The following is a 16,707-nucleotide window of genomic DNA, read 5'->3' on the forward strand; positions in this document are numbered from 1 at the left end:
TGTAGCTACTATAGCCCAGTCACATACTGTAGCTACTACAGCCCAGTCACATACTGTAGCTACTATGGCCCAGTCGCATACTGTAGCTACTATAGCCAAGTCACACACTGTAGCTACTATAGCCCAGTCACACACTGTAGCTACTATAGCCCAGTCACATACTGTAGCTACTATGGCCCAGTCACATACTGTAGCTACTATAGCCAAGTCACACACTGTAGCTACTATAGCCCAGTCACACACTGTAGCTACTATAGCCCAGTCACACACTGTAGCTACTACAGCCCAGCCACATACTGTAGCTACTATAGCCCAGCCACATACTGTAGCTACTATAGCCCAGTCACATACTGTAGCTACTACAGCCCAGTCACATACTGTAGCTACTATAGCCAAGTCACACACTGTAGCTACTATAGCCCAGTCACACACTGTAGCTACTATAGCCCAGTTACATACTGTAGCTACTATAGCCCAGTCACACACTGTAGCTACTATAGCCCAGCCACATACTGTAGCTACTATAGCCCAGTCACATACTGTAGCTACTACAGCCCAGTCACATACTGTAGCTACAATAGCCCAGTCACATACTGTAGCTACTATAGCCCAGTCACATACTGTAGCCACTACAGCCCAGTCACATACTGTAGCTACTATAGCCCAGTAACACACTGTAGCTACTATAGCCCAGTCACATACTGTAGCTACTATAGCCCAGTCACATACTGTAGCTACTGTAGCCCAGTCACACAATGTAGCTACTATGGCCCAGTCACATACTGTAGCTACTACAGCCCAGTCACATACTGTAGCTACTACAGCCCAGTCACATACTGTAGCTACTATAGCCCAGTCACATACTGTAGCTACTACAGCCCAGCCACATACTGTAGCTACTGTAGCCCAGCCACATACTGTAGCTACTATAGCCCATTCACATACTGTAGCTACAATTGCCCAGTCACATACTGTAGCTACTATAGCCCAGCCACATACTATAGCAACAATAATCCAGTCACATACTGTAGCTACTATAGCCCAGTCACATTCTGTAGCTACAATAGCCCAGTCACATACTGTAGCTACTATAGCCCAGTCACATACTGTAGCTACTATAGCCCTGTCACATAATGTAGCTACTATCGCCCAGTCACATACTGTAGCTACAATAGCCCAGTCACATACTGTAGCTACAATAGCCCAGTCACATACTGTAGCTACTATAGCCCAGTCACATACTGTAGCTACTACGGCCCAGTCACATACTGTAGCTACTATGGCCCAGTCACACAATGTAGCTACTATAGCCCAGTCACATACTGTAGCTACTATAGCCCAGTCACATACTGTAGCTACTACAGCCCAGTCACACAATGTAGCTACTATAGCCCAGTCACATACTGTAGCTACTACAGCCCAGTCACATACTGTAGCTACAATAGCCCAGTCACATACTGTAGCTACTATAGCCCAGTCACATACTGTAGCCACTACAGCCCAGTCACATACTGTAGCTACTATAGCCCAGTCACACACTGTAGCTACTATAGCCCAGCCACATACTGTAGCTACTATAGCCCAGTCACATACTGTAGCTACAATAGCCCAGTCACATACTGTAGCTACTATAGCCCAGTCACATACTGTAGCTACTACAGCCCAGTCACATACTGTAGCTACTACAGCCCAGTCAATTACTGTAGCTACTATAGCCCAGTCACATACTGTAGCTACTACAGCCCAGTCACATACTGTAGCTACTACAGCCCAGCCACATACTGTAGCTACTATAGCCCAGTCACATACTGTAGCTACTATAACCCAGTCACATACTGTAGCTACTATAACCCAGTCACATACTGTAGCTACAATGGCCCAGTCACATACTGTAGCTACTATAGCCCAGTCACATACTGTAGCTACTATAGCCCAGTCACATACTGTAGCTACTATAACCCAGTCACATACTGTAGCTACTAGAGTCCAGTCACATACTGTAGCTACTATAGCCCAGTCACACACTGTAGCTACTATAGCCCAATCACATACTGTAGCTACTATAGCCCAGTCACATACTGTAGCTACTATAGCCCAGTCACATACTGTAGCTACTATAGCCCAGTCACATACTGTAGCTACTATAGCCCTGTCACATAATGTAGCTACTATAGCCCAGTCACATACTGTATTTACAATAGCCCAGTCACATACTGTAGCTACAATAGCCCAGTCACATACTGTAGCTACTATAGCCCAGTCACATACTGTAGCTACTACGGCCCAGTCACATACTGTAGCTACTATGGCCCAGTCACACAATGTAGCTACTATAGCCCAGTCACATACTGTAGCTACTATAGCCCAGTCACATACTGTAGCTACTACAGCCCAGTCACACAATGTAGCTACTATAGCCCAGTCACATACTGTAGCTACTACAGCCCAGTCACATACTGTAGCTACTATGGCCCAGTCACATACTGTAGCTACTATAGCCAAGTCACACACTGTAGCTACTATAGCCCAGTCACACACTGTAGATACTATAGCCCAGTCACATACTGTAGCTACTATAGCCCAGCCACATACTGTAGCTACTATAGCCCAGTCACACACTGTAGCTACTATAGCCCAGTCACATACTGTAGCTACTATAGCCCAGTCACACACTGTAGCTACTATAGCCCAGCCACATACTGTAGCTACTATAGCCCAGTCACATTCTGTAGCTACTACAGCCCAGTCACATACTGTAGCTACTATAGCCCAGTCACATACTGTAGCTACTATAGCCCAGTCACACAATGTAGCTACTATAGCCCAGTCACATACTGTAGCTACTTTAGCCCAGTCACATAATGTAGCTACTACAGCCCAGTCACACAATGTAGCTACTATAGCCCAGTCACATACTGTAGCTACTACAGCCTAGTCACATACTGTCGCTACTATGGCCCAGTCACATACTGTAGCTACTACAGCCAAGTCACACATTGTAGCTACTATAGACCAGTCACACACTGTAGCTACTATAGCCCAGTCACACACTGTAGCTACTATAGCCCAGCCACATACTGTAGCTACTATAGCCCAGTCACACACTGTAGCTACTATAGCCCAGTCACATACTGTAGCTACTATAGCCCAGTCACACACTGTAGCTACTATAGCCCAGCCACATACTGTAGCTACTATAGCCCAGTCACATACTGTAGCTACTACAGCCCAGTCACATACTATAGCTACAATAGCCCAGTCACATACTGTAGCTACTATAGCCCAGTCACATACTGTAGCTACTACAGCCCAGTCACATACTGTAGCTACTACAGCCCAGTCACACACTGTAGCTACTATAGCCCAGCCACATACTGTAGCTACTATAGCCCAGTCACATACTGTAGCTACAATAGCCCAGTCACATACTGTAGCTACTATAGCCCAGTCACATACTGTAGCTACTACAGCCCAGTCACATACTGTAGCTACTACAGCCCAGTCAATTACTGTAGCTACTGAAGCCCAGTCACATACTATAGCTACTACAGCCCAGTCACATACTGTAGCTACTACAGCCCAGCCACATACTGTAGCTACTACAGCCCAGCCACATACTGTAGCTACTATAGCCCAGTCACATACTGTAGCTACTATAACCCAGTCACATACTGTAGCTACTATAACCCAGTCACATACTGTAGCTACAATGGCCCAGTCACATACTGTAGCTACTATAGCCCAGTCACATACTGTAGCTACTATAACCCAGTCACATACTGTAGCTACTATAACCCAGTCACATACTGTAGCTACTACAGCCCAGTCACATACTGTAGCTACTACAGCCCAGTCACATACTTTAGCTACTACAGCCCAGTCACATACTGTAGCTACTACAGCCCAGTCACATACTGTAGCTACTGTAGCCCAGTCACACAATGTAGCTACTATGGCCCAGTCACATACTGTAGCTACTACAGCCCAGTCACATACTGTAGCTACTACAGCCCAGTCACATACTGTAGCTACTATAGCCCAGTCACATACTGTAGCTACTACAGCCCAGCCACATACTGTAGCTACTATAGCCCAGCCACATACTGTAGCTACTATAGCCCAGTCACATACTGTAGCTACAATTGCCCAGTCACATACTGTAGCTACTATAGCCCAGCCACATACTATAGCAACAATAATCCAGTCACATACTGTAGCTACTATAGCCCAGTCACATTCTGTAGCTAAAATAGCCCAGTCACATACTGTAGCTACTATAGCCCAGTCACATACTGTAGCTACTATAGCCCTGTCACATAATGTATTTACAATAGCCCAGTCACATACTGTAGCTACAATAGCCCAGTCACATACTGTAGCTACAATAGCCCAGTCACATACTGTAGCTACTATAGCCCAGTCACATACTGTAGCTACTACGGCCCAGTCACATACTGTAGCTACTATGGCCCAGTCACACAATGTAGCTACTATAGCCCAGTCACATACTGTAGCTACTATAGCCCAGTCACATACTGTAGCTACTACAGCCCAGTCACACAATGTAGCTACTATAGCCCAGTCACATACTGTAGCTACTACAGCCCAGTCACATACTGTAGCTACTATGGCCCAGTCACATACTGTAGCTACTATAGCCAAGTCACACACTGTAGCTACTATAGCCCAGTCACACACTGTAGCTACTATAGCCCAGTCACACACTGTAGCTACTATAGCCCAGCCACATACTGTAGCTACTATAGCCCAGTCACACACTGTAGCTACTATAGCCCAGTCACATACTGTAGCTACTATAGCCCAGTCACACACTGTAGCTACTATAGCCCAGCCACATACTGTAGCTACTATAGCCCAGTCACATACTGTAGCTACTACAGCCCAGTCACATACTGTAGCTACAATAGCCCAGTCACATACTGTAGCTACTATAGCCCAGTCACATACTGTAGCCACTACAGCCCAGTCACATACTGTAGCTACTATAGCCCAGTCACACACTGTAGCTACTATAGCCCAGTCACATACTGTAGCTACTATAGCCCAGTCACATACTGTAGCTACTGTAGCCCAGTCACACAATGTAGCTACTATGGCCCAGTCACATACTGTAGCTACTACAGCCCAGTCACATACTGTAGCTACTACAGCCCAGTCACATACTGTAGCTACTATAGCCCAGTCACATACTGTAGCTACTACAGCCCAGCCACATACTGTAGCTACTATAGCCCAGCCACATACTATAGCTACAATTGCCCAGTCACATACTGTAGCTACTATAGCCCAGCCACATACTATAGCAACAATAATCCAGTCACATACTGTAGCTACTATAGCCCAGTCACATTCTGTAGCTACAATAGCCCAGTCACATACTGTAGCTACTATAGCCCAGTCACATACTGTAGCTACTATAGCCCTGTCACATAATGTAGCTACTATAGCCCAGTCACATACTGTAGCTACAATAGCCCAGTCACATACTGTAGCTACAATAGCCCAGTCACATACTGTAGCTACTATAGCCCAGTCACATACTGTAGCTACTACGGCCCAGTCACATACTGTAGCTACTATGGCCCAGTCACACAATGTAGCTACTATAGCCCAGTCACATACTGTAGCTACTAAAGCCCAGTCACATACTGTAGCTACTATGGCCCAGTAACATACTGTAGCTACTATGGCCCAGTCACACAATGTAGCTACTATAGCCCAGTCACATACTGTAGCTACTAAAGCCCAGTCACATACTGTAGCTACTATGGCCCAGTCACATACTGTAGCTACTATAGCCAAGTCACACACTGTAGCTACTATAGCCCAGTCACACACTGTAGCTACTATAGCCCAGTCACACACTGTAGCTACTATAGCCCAGCCACATACTGTAGCTACTATAGCCCAGTCACACACTGTAGCTACTATAGCCCAGTCACATACTGTAGCTACTATAGCCCAGTCACACACTGTAGCTACTATAGCCCAGCCACATACTGTAGCTACTATAGCCCAGTCACATACTGTAGCTACTACAGCCCAGTCACATACTGTAGCTACAATAGCCCAGTCACATACTGTAGCTACTATAGCCCAGTCACATACTGTAGCCACTACAGCCCAGTCACATACTGTAGCTACTATAGCCCAGTCACACACTGTAGCTACTATAGCCCAGCCACATACTGTAGCTACTATAGCCCAGTCACATACTGTAGCTACAATAGCCCAGTCACATACTGTAGCTACTATAGCCCAGTCACATACTGTAGCTACTACAGCCCAGTCACATACTGTAGCTACTACAGCCCAGTCAATTACTGTAGCTACTATAGCCCAGTCACATACTGTAGCTACTACAGCCCAGTCACATACTGTAGCTACTACAGCCCAGCCACATACTGTAGCTACTATAGCCCAGTCACATACTGTAGCTACTATAACCCAGTCACATACTGTAGCTACTATAACCCAGTCACATACTGTAGCTACAATGGCCCAGTCACATACTGTAGCTACTATAGCCCAGTCACATACTGTAGCTACTATAGCCCAGTCACATACTGTAGCTACTATAACCCAGTCACATACTGTAGCTACTAGAGTCCAGTCACATACTGTAGCTACTATAGCCCAGTCACACACTGTAGCTACTATAGCCCAATCACATACTGTAGCTACTATAACCCAGTCACATACTGTAGCTACTATAGCCCAGTCACATACTGTAGCTACTATAGCCCAGTCACATACTGTAGCTACTACAGCCCAGTCACATACTGTAGCTACTACAGCCCAGTCACATACTGTAGCTACTATAGCCCAGTCACATACTGTAGCTACTGTAGCCCAGTCACACAATGTAGCTACTATGGCCCAGTCACATACTGTAGCTACTACAGCCCAGTCACATACTGTAGCTACTACAGCCCAGTCACATACTGTAGCTACTATAGCCCAGTCACATACTGTAGCTACTACAGCCCAGCCACATACTGTAGCTACTATAGCCCAGCCACATACTGTAGCTACTATAGCCCAGTCACATACTGTAGCTACAATTGCCCAGTCACATACTGTAGCTACTATGGCCCAGCCACATACTATAGCAGCAATAATCCAGTCACATACTGTAGCTACTATAGCCCAGTCACATACTGTAGCTACAATAGCCCAGTCACATACTGTAGCTACTATAGCCCAGTCACATACTGTAGCTACTATAGCCCTGTCACATAATGTAGCTACTATAGCCCAGTCACACAATGTAGCTACTATAGCCCAGTCACATACTGTAGCTACTATAGCCCAGTCACATACTGTAGCTACTATGGCCCAGTCACATACTGTAGCTACTACAGCCCAGTCACATACTGTAGCTACTATAGCCCAGTCACACACTGTAGCTACTATAGCCCAGCCACATACTGTAGCTACTATAGCCCAGTCACATACTGTAGCTACAATAGCCCAGTCACATGCTGTAGCTACTATAGCCCAGTCACATACTATAGCTACTACAGCCCAGTCACATACTGTAGCTACTACAGCCCAGTCACATACTGTAGCTACTATAGCCCAGTCACATACTGTAGCTACTACAGCCCAGTCACATACTGTAGCTACTATAGCCCAGTCACATACTGTAGCTACTACAGCTCAGCCACATACTGTAGCTACCATAACCCAGTCACATACTATAGCTACTATAGCCCAGCCACATACTGTAGCTACTATAGCCCAGTCACATACTGTAGCTACTATAGCCCAGTCACATACTATAGCTACTATAGCCCAGTCACATACTGTAGCTACTATAGCCCAGTCACATACTGTAGCTACTATAACCCAGTCACATACTGTAGCTACTACAGCCCAGTCACACACTGTAGCTACTATAGCCCAGTCACATACTGTAGCTACTATAGCCCAGTCACATACTGTAGCTACTATGGCCCAGTCACACAATGTAGCTACTATAGCCCAGTCACATACTGTAGCTACTATAGCCCAGTCACATACTGTAGCTACTATAGCCCAGTCACATACTGTAGCTACTATAGCCCAGTCACACAATGTAGCTACTATAGCCCAGTCACATACTGTAGCTACTTTAGCCCAGTCACATACTGTAGCTACTATAGCCCTGTCACATAATGTAGCTACTACAGCCCAGTCACACAATGTAGCTACTATAGCCCAGTCACATACTGTAGCTACTACAGCCCAGTCACATACTGTAGCTACTATGGCCCAGTCACATACTGTAGCTACTATAGCCAAGTCACACACTGTAGCTACTATAGCCCAGTCACACACTGTAGCTACTATAGCCCAGTCACACACTGTAGCTACTATAGCCCAGTCACATACTGTTGCTACTATAGCCCAGTCACACACTGTAGCTACTATAGCCCAGCCACATACTGTAGCTACTACAGCCCAGTCACATACTGTAGCTACAATAGCCCAGTCACATACTGTAGCTACTATAGCCCAGTCACATACTGTAGCTACCACAGCCCAGTCACATACTGTAGCTACTATAGCCCAGTCACACACTGTAGCTACTATAGCCCAGCCACATACTGTAGCTACTATAGCCCAGTTACATACTGTAGCTACAATAGCCCAGTCACATACTGTAGCTACTATAGCCCAGTCACATACTGTAGCTACTACAGCCCAGTCACATACTGTAGCTACTACAGCCCAGTCAATTACTGTAGCTACTATAGCCCAGTCACATACTGTAGCTACTACAGCCCAGTCACATACTGTAGCTACTACAGCCCAGCCACATACTGTAGCTACTATAACCCAGTCACATACTGTAGCTACTATAACCCAGTCACATACTGTAGCTACAATGGCCCAGTCACATACTGTAGCTACTATAGCCCAGTCACATACTGTAGCTACTATAGCCCAGTCACATACTGTAGCTACTATAACCCAGTCACATACTTTAGCTACTACAGTCCAGTCACATACTGTAGCTACTACAGCCCAGTCACATACTGTAGCTACTATAGCCCAGTCACATACTGTAGCTACTACAGCCCAGCCACATACTGTAGCTACTATAGCCCAGCCACATACTGTAGCTACTATAGCCCAGTCACATACTGTAGCTACAATTGCCCAGTCACATACTGTAGCTACTATAGCCCAGCCACATACTATAGCAACAATAATCCAGTCACATACTGTAGCTACTATAGCCCAGTCACATACTGTAGCTACAATAGCCCAGTCACATACTGTAGCTACTATAGCCCAGTCACATACTGTAGCTACTATAGCCCTGTCACATAATGTAGCTACTATAGCCCAGTCACACAATGTAGCTACTATAGCCCAGTCACATACTGTAGCTACTACAGCCCAGTCACATACTGTAGCTACTATAGCCCAGTCACACACTGTAGCTACTATAGCCCAGTCACATACTGTAGCTACTATAGCCCAGTCACACACTGTAGCTACTATAGCCCAGCCACATACTGTAGCTACTATAGCCCAGTCACACACTGTAGCTACTATAGCCCAATCACATACTGCAGCTACTATAACCCAGTCACATACTGTAGCTACTATAGCCCAGTCACATACTGTAGCTACTATAGCCCAGTCACATACTGTAGCTACTACAGCCCAGTCACATACTGTAGCTACTACAGCCCAGTCACATACTGTAGCTACTATAGCCCAGTCACATACTGTAGCTGCTATAACCCAGTCACATACTGTAGCTACTATAACCCAGTCACATACTGTAGCTACAATGGCCCAGTCACATACTGTAGCTACTATAGCCCAGTCACATACTGTAGCTACCATAGCCCAGTCACATACTGTAGCTACTATAACCCAGTCACATACTGTAGCTACTACAGTCCAGTCACATACTGTAGCTACAATAGCCCAGTCACATACTGTAGCTACTATAGCCTAGTCACATACTGTAGCTACTGTAGCCCAGTCACACAATGTAGCTACTATAGCCCAGTCACATACTGTAGCTACTACAGCCCAGTCACATACTGTAGCTACTATAGCCCAGTCACATACTGTAGCTACTACAGCCCAGCCACATACTGTAGCTACTATAACCCAGTCACATACTATAGCTACTATAGCCCAGCCACATACTGTAGCTACTATAGCCCAGTCACATACTGTAGCTACTGTAGCCCAGTCACATACTATAGCTACTACAGCCCAGTCACATACTGTAGCTACTGTAGCCCAGTCACATACTGTAGCTACTGTAGCCCAGCCACATACTGTAGCTACTACAGCCCAGTCACATACTGTAGCTACTATAGCCCAGTCACATACTGTAGCTACTATAACCCAGTCACATACTGTAGCTACTACAGCCCAGTCACACACTGTAGCTACTATAGCCCAGTCACATACTGTAGCTACTATGGCCCAGTCACATACTGTAGCTACTATAGCCCAGTCACATACTGTAGCTACTATAACCCAGTCACATACTGTAGCTACTACAGCCCAGTCACATACTGTAGCTACTATAACCCAGTCACATACTGTAGCTACTATAGCCCAGTCACATACTGTAGCTACTACAGCCCTCTATGAACAAAAGAGAGAGACAAGCACAGACACAGATCAACTTTTTTGTAAGAGAAAGAGAGAAACAGAGATGCAGCAAGGAATACTTCAGGAGAATTGTTAGCCTATTTGATGTACAATTTGTATAATATGTTTTTAAATAGCAACTAAATATCAGTTTAATACTTTGTATAGCTATAGATAGTAGGCTACACTGCATAATGAAATAATCCCTATTAAGCTAGTGTATAGAGGGTGGACAGACTGTATTATTTGTCATTAATAGACTGGTTTTACGCACAACAACCTTCTATCCATGACTCTTGTCATGCAGGTTCTGGTAGCCTAAACAGGACAGTTGTATATTCGAGAGAAGAAAATCAATTGGTAGCTGATTAGTATGCTGTTGCATCTAACATAAATTTTACAATCTGCATTGTTTGAATTTCCAACTTTAATTACTGAACAAGTAATACATTATTTCCGGCCAGCAGTCTAAATGTCAGCATTGTGGCACCGTGGATAGCTTTGTGAAAAGTTAGGCTTAACCTGAGAAAATGACAACCAAATAGGCCAACCAATAAACAGTTATCTATTAGCTAAAGCTAAGCTAAGCCCTGGTAACACAGAAGAAGCCTATCATCGATTCCATAGGCAGCCGCATAGACATGTCGCAACTTCAGCACCATGGACAGCGATCCGTATTTCATACTTTGAGAGTGGCTGTCTGGCTGACGCATTCGATTACAGGGGGGTCAAGAAAACGACGTTACGCCAGTGACCACCATCCAGACATCATTGCAGAGCACAACCATCCAGTCAGTAACAGACATTTAGTAACAGACATCCAGTAACACCCAGTTACAGCCAGCCAGTACCACCCAGCCAACCACCCAGTAACAGCCAGCCGGCCAGCTAGCCAGCCAGCCAGCCAGCCAGCCAATCAGCCAGCCAGCAACAGTCAGTTAATAACATTCCATCAGTAACAGTCAGTCAGCCAGTCAGTAACAGTCAGTCAGTAACAGTTAGTCAGTCAGCCAGCCAGTAACCATCAATAAGAGCCAGCCAGTCAGTCAGTCAGCCAGCCAGTAACCATCAATAAGAGCCAGCCAGTCAATCAGTCAGTCAGCCAGTAACAGTCAGCCAGTAACAATCAGTCAGTAACAGTTAGTCAGTCAGTCAGTAACAGCCACTCACCTTGTAGAGATGCTGCTGCTGCTCCTCTGACATCCTCAGCTCGTGGCTGTCCGTCACCACAGAGTCCATGTCCATAAGCCAATCCCAGAGCTCCTGGAAGTCAGACTCAAACTCCTGCAGGCTGGAGTCCAGGAAGGAGGAAGGAGAGCAAGGAGGGAGGAGAGGTAGAAGGGGAGAAGGGAGGATGGAGGAGAGGAGGGAGGAGGGGGAAGAGGACAAGGAGAAGGAGCTGGGGTTAGAGATGACTCGACTGTGAAATATCCTGCAGAACACACTGACTGACACATCCTCACTAACCCCGCCAAACGCCAATCACCTAATGTCCACCTCCTCCCTAGCTTAACCGTCAGGTTGAAAAGAGGGCTAGAAAGGCAGCAGGACTTTACAGAAGAAATATTTGACAAGCGGTGGTAATTACTGCTGGCGCAGTAGTAGAGCTCAGGGTTCAGGAGGGTGCAGGAGGAGTGAACAGGGTTAGATGCATACTGGATCTCTGACCAATCTAGTGAGTGACACCTCTACAGCACAGAACCATCTTAAAACTTCTTAAGGCTAGGGGTTCTGCTAGCGGAACCCCTCGACAACATCCGCTGAAATGGCAGAGCGCGACATTTTTTGTTGTTGAAATATTTAACTTTCATACATTCACAAGTGCAATACACCAAACTAAAGCTTAACTTCTTGTTAATCTAGCCATCGTGTCCGATTTCAAAAAGGCTTTACAGCGAAAGCACACCATTCGATTATGTTAGGTCAGCGCCTAGTCACAGAAAAACATACAGCCATTTTCCAGCCAAAGAGAGGAGTCACAAAAAGCAGATATAGAGATAAAATTAATCACTAACCTTTGATGATCTTCATCAGATGGCACTCATAGGACTTCATGTTACACAATACATGTACTGTATGTTTTGTTCGATAAAGTTAATATTTATATCCAAAAATCTCAGTTTACACATTGGCGCGTTATGTTCAGAAATGTTGTGGTTTGAAAACATCCGGCGAATTTGCAGAGAGCGACATCAATTTATAGAAATACTCATCAGAAACGTTGATAAAAGATACAAGTGTTATGCATGGAATTAAAGATATACTTCTCCTTAATGCAACCGCTGTGTCAGATTTCAAAAAAGCTTTACTGAAAAAGCACACCATGCAATAATCTGAGTACAGCGCTAAGCCACAAAAACAAGCCATACAGATATCCGCCATGTTGTGGAGTCAGTAAAAGTCAGAAACAGCGTTATAAATATTCACTCACCTTTGATGATCTTCATCAGAATGCACTCCCAGGAATCCCAGTTCAACAATAAATGTTTGTTTTGTTCGATAAAGTTAATCTTTATGTCCAAATACCTCCTTTTTGTTAGCGCGTTTAGTTCACCAATCGAAATTCACAATGCGCGGGCAAGTCCAGACAAAAGTCCAGACGAAAAGTCAAAAAAGTTATATTACAATTCATAGAAACATGTCAAACGATGTATAGAATCAATCTTTAGGATGCTTTTATCATAAATCTTCAATAATGTTTCAACCGGACAATTCCTTTGTCTTTAGAAATGAAAAGGAACGCAGCTCGCGCTCACGGCCGCATGCGAGATGTAGCTCATGGGACTCTGCCAGACACCTGGTTCAAACAGCTCTTATTCGCTCCCACATCATAGTAGAAGCCTGAAACAAGGTTCTAAAGACTGTTGACATCTAGTGGAAGCATTAGGAAGTGCAATATGACCCCATAGACACTGTATATTCGAAAGGCAATGACTTGAAAAACTACAAACCTCAGATTTCCCACTTCCTGGTTGGATTTTTCTCAGGTTTTATGTTATACTCATAGACATCATTCAAACAGTTTTAGAAACTTCAGAGTGTTTTCTATCCAAATCCACTAATAATATGCATATTTTAGCTTCTGGGCCTCAGTAGCAGGCAGTTTACTCTGGGCACGCTTTTCATTCTAACGTCAAAATTCTGCCCCCTATCCTTAATTAAACATGACATACTGGATCTCTGACCAAGCTAGTAAGTGACACCTCTACAGCACAGAACCATCTTAATTAAACATGACATACTGGATCTCTGACCAAGCTAGTAAGTGACACCTCTACAGCACAGAACCATCTTAATTAAACATGACATACTGGATCTCTAACCAAGCTAGTGAGTGACACCTCTATAGCACAGAAACATCTTAATTAAACATGACATACTGGATCTCTGACCAAGCTAGTGAGTGACACCTCTAAAGCACAGAAACATCTTAATTAAACATGACTTCAACTCTGCTTCCTCCCTTCTTCCAACCCTCCACACATACCTCCCTCCCCCTTCCAACACTTTCTCCCTCCCTCTGTCTCAGCCCAATCTCTACTTCCCCCTCCCCAGCCTGTGACATGAAATAACATCAAACATTTATGAAATGAACAAGGGCAACTGCTCACACATACACATTATCGTCATGGCTTTGGTTTTTAAGGCTCAGAGGGTGGCTACATGTTTAGACACATTAGTGGTTCAAATTTTTTCGGTATTAATCCAGGCTGCTCTGGACATAGTTGTGTCAGGCTGCCGATGGCATTCCCTTTCCCTCACCTCACATTCACAAAGCCGTCGAATGGAAACTACTATGAATGAGATTGCATAAACAACCATCAAACTGGGAAATATGAACACAACACACACTCTCTATTTTCCTTTATAGCAGCAACAGAGTTAACACAGGAGCAGAATTGAGTTTGGGCTTAGTACTACATACTGTATGTCACTTCAACGAGCATGGCGGAGCTCTTTGTATGAGCATTTTCAAGTTAACAGTTTTATTAGTCATATGTACAGGATACCCATGGTATACATCGCCCAACCAAATGCTTACTTGCAGGTTCCTTCTCGACAATGCAACAACAAAAATAAATAATACAAGATAAGAATACGAACATAAAGTAAATGGCTCAGTAGAATATAATAAACTTTTAAGCATAAGTCTAATACAGGTAGGCACATTTTAAAGTCCAATATTTACAGGTGTATTGGGGAAGGGGGGATGTGGGGCAAGTGTATACATTGAGCAGTATAATAAGAGTCTGGTCGCAGCAGTTGTAATATGTTCTCAGGTGAGGAGAATCAGAGCAGGTGGTAGGTCCAGTTCAAGTGTTCAGCAGTCTGATGGCTTGTGGATAGAAACTGTTTCTGAGCCTGTTGGTTTCAGACCTCATGCTGTGATACTGTCTGCCCGACGGTAAGGGGGTGAACAGCTTGTGGCTGGGGTGTGTGGGGTCCTTGATGATGTTGTGTGCCTTCCTCAGGCACCATATCGAGTAGATGTCCTGGATGGGTGGAGGCATGGTCCCAGTGATGTACTGAGCCATCTTCACCACCTGCTGGAGGGCCTTGTGGTTGTGGACGGAGCAATTCCAGTACCAGGCCTTGATGCATCCGGTCAGGACGCTCTCGATGGTGCAGCGGTAGTATTTGGAGATTACCCGGGGCGGTATGCCAAATTTCTTCAGCCACATGAGGAAGTAGAGACGCTGTTGCGCCCTCTTGACAAGAGTGGTGGTGTTGTTGGTCCATGACAAATCCTTGGTGATGTCAATGACGAGAAACTTAAAACTCAAAATCAGACATTGATTAAAGAAAATGAAAATATGTACCTTTAAGTACTTGTTATACAGTAGACATTGATCATATCAAAACAGGGGAGACAGGAAATGGGAAACCATGTGACAAGTAAAGCCTCAGAAGAAGAATGTCACCCTAAGGCATTCAACTCCACCACTCATTATACGGACGCTGCCGTATGGCTTTTTAAACAGGTAAATATGTTACAATATTCCATTCGGTGATATTGTTTTTTTCCTCGTCAATACAAAATAAAATTATTGTAGGACAAGATATCTGTGGGCATCTAACCAAACAAACACATTAGAGAATAAAATCAAGGCTCACACAGCAGCCTCCATTTGTCAGAGCTACTTTATAGCCTTTTAAACTGTCACAATATTTCTCTGTCAGTTGCCTTGGACGTGTACAAAGCACTTACTGTACCCCCCCCCCCCCCCAAACCTACCCTTTTAGCGTTTATTTTCGAAGATCATTCTTCCGCTCACTCTAACTCCCTCCCTCTCCCTCACCATAAGGAGGGTAGACAAGCGTTAAAGGTTACCGTGTTAATCATAGAGGTAGGTGCTACCTCTGTGTTCAGTGGATGGCTGGGTGTTAATCATAGAGGTAGGGGCTACCTCTGTGCTCAGTGGATGTCTGGGTGTTAATCATAGAGGTAGGTGCTAATCATAGAGGTAGGTGCTACCTCTGTGCTCAGTGGATAGCTGGGTGTTAATCATAGAGGTAGGTGCTACCTCTGTGCTCAGTGGATGGCTGGGTGTTAATCATAGAGGTAGGTGCTACCTCTGTGCTCAGTGGATGGCTGGGTGTTAATCATAGAGGTAGGTGCTACCTCTGTGCTCAGTGGATGGCTGGGTGTTAATCATAGAGGTAGGTGCTACCTCTGTGCTCAGTGGATGGCTGGGTGTTAATCATAGAGGTAGGTGCTACCTCTGTGCTCAGTGGATGGCTGGGTGTTAATCATAGAGGTAGGTGCTAATCATAGAGGTAGGTGCTCAGTGGATGGCTGGGTGGGTGCTGCACACTACAGCCCCGGCCTGACAGGAACACTAGTGTTTCCCTCCTCTATTCTGTTCAAATCAATCTTAACATCAATCTCGCTGGCTGCCTTATAGGAGAGCAGTGCTACATACTGTACCTAACGTGACACCCCTGCCCATCACTTGAGCCGCTGTGTCTCTGAGCAACTGGAAGGAAAGGTTGGACGCCTTATTGACACTTCTCGCATCTCAGTTAAAGTGACACTTTTATAGAAAGGCCCTTTTAATTGATGGTGTTAAT

General features: G+C 44.9%; 1 protein-coding gene across 1 annotated transcript in view; it reads right to left on the minus strand.

Moving 5' to 3' along the window:
* Positions 1-16,707, minus strand: part of LOC129812495 (A-kinase anchor protein 6-like) — a 242,923-nt gene that overhangs the window by 141,538 nt on the left and 84,678 nt on the right. The window contains exon 8 of the mRNA XM_055864113.1: positions 11,806-11,926. Coding sequence (XP_055720088.1) covers positions 11,806-11,926 — 121 coding nt within the window. The remainder of the gene's footprint in view (positions 1-11,805; positions 11,927-16,707) is intronic.

The sequence above is a fragment of the Salvelinus fontinalis genome, chromosome 16 (genome assembly GCF_029448725.1).
Source record: "Salvelinus fontinalis isolate EN_2023a chromosome 16, ASM2944872v1, whole genome shotgun sequence".
Classification (NCBI taxonomy): domain Eukaryota; kingdom Metazoa; phylum Chordata; class Actinopteri; order Salmoniformes; family Salmonidae; genus Salvelinus; species Salvelinus fontinalis.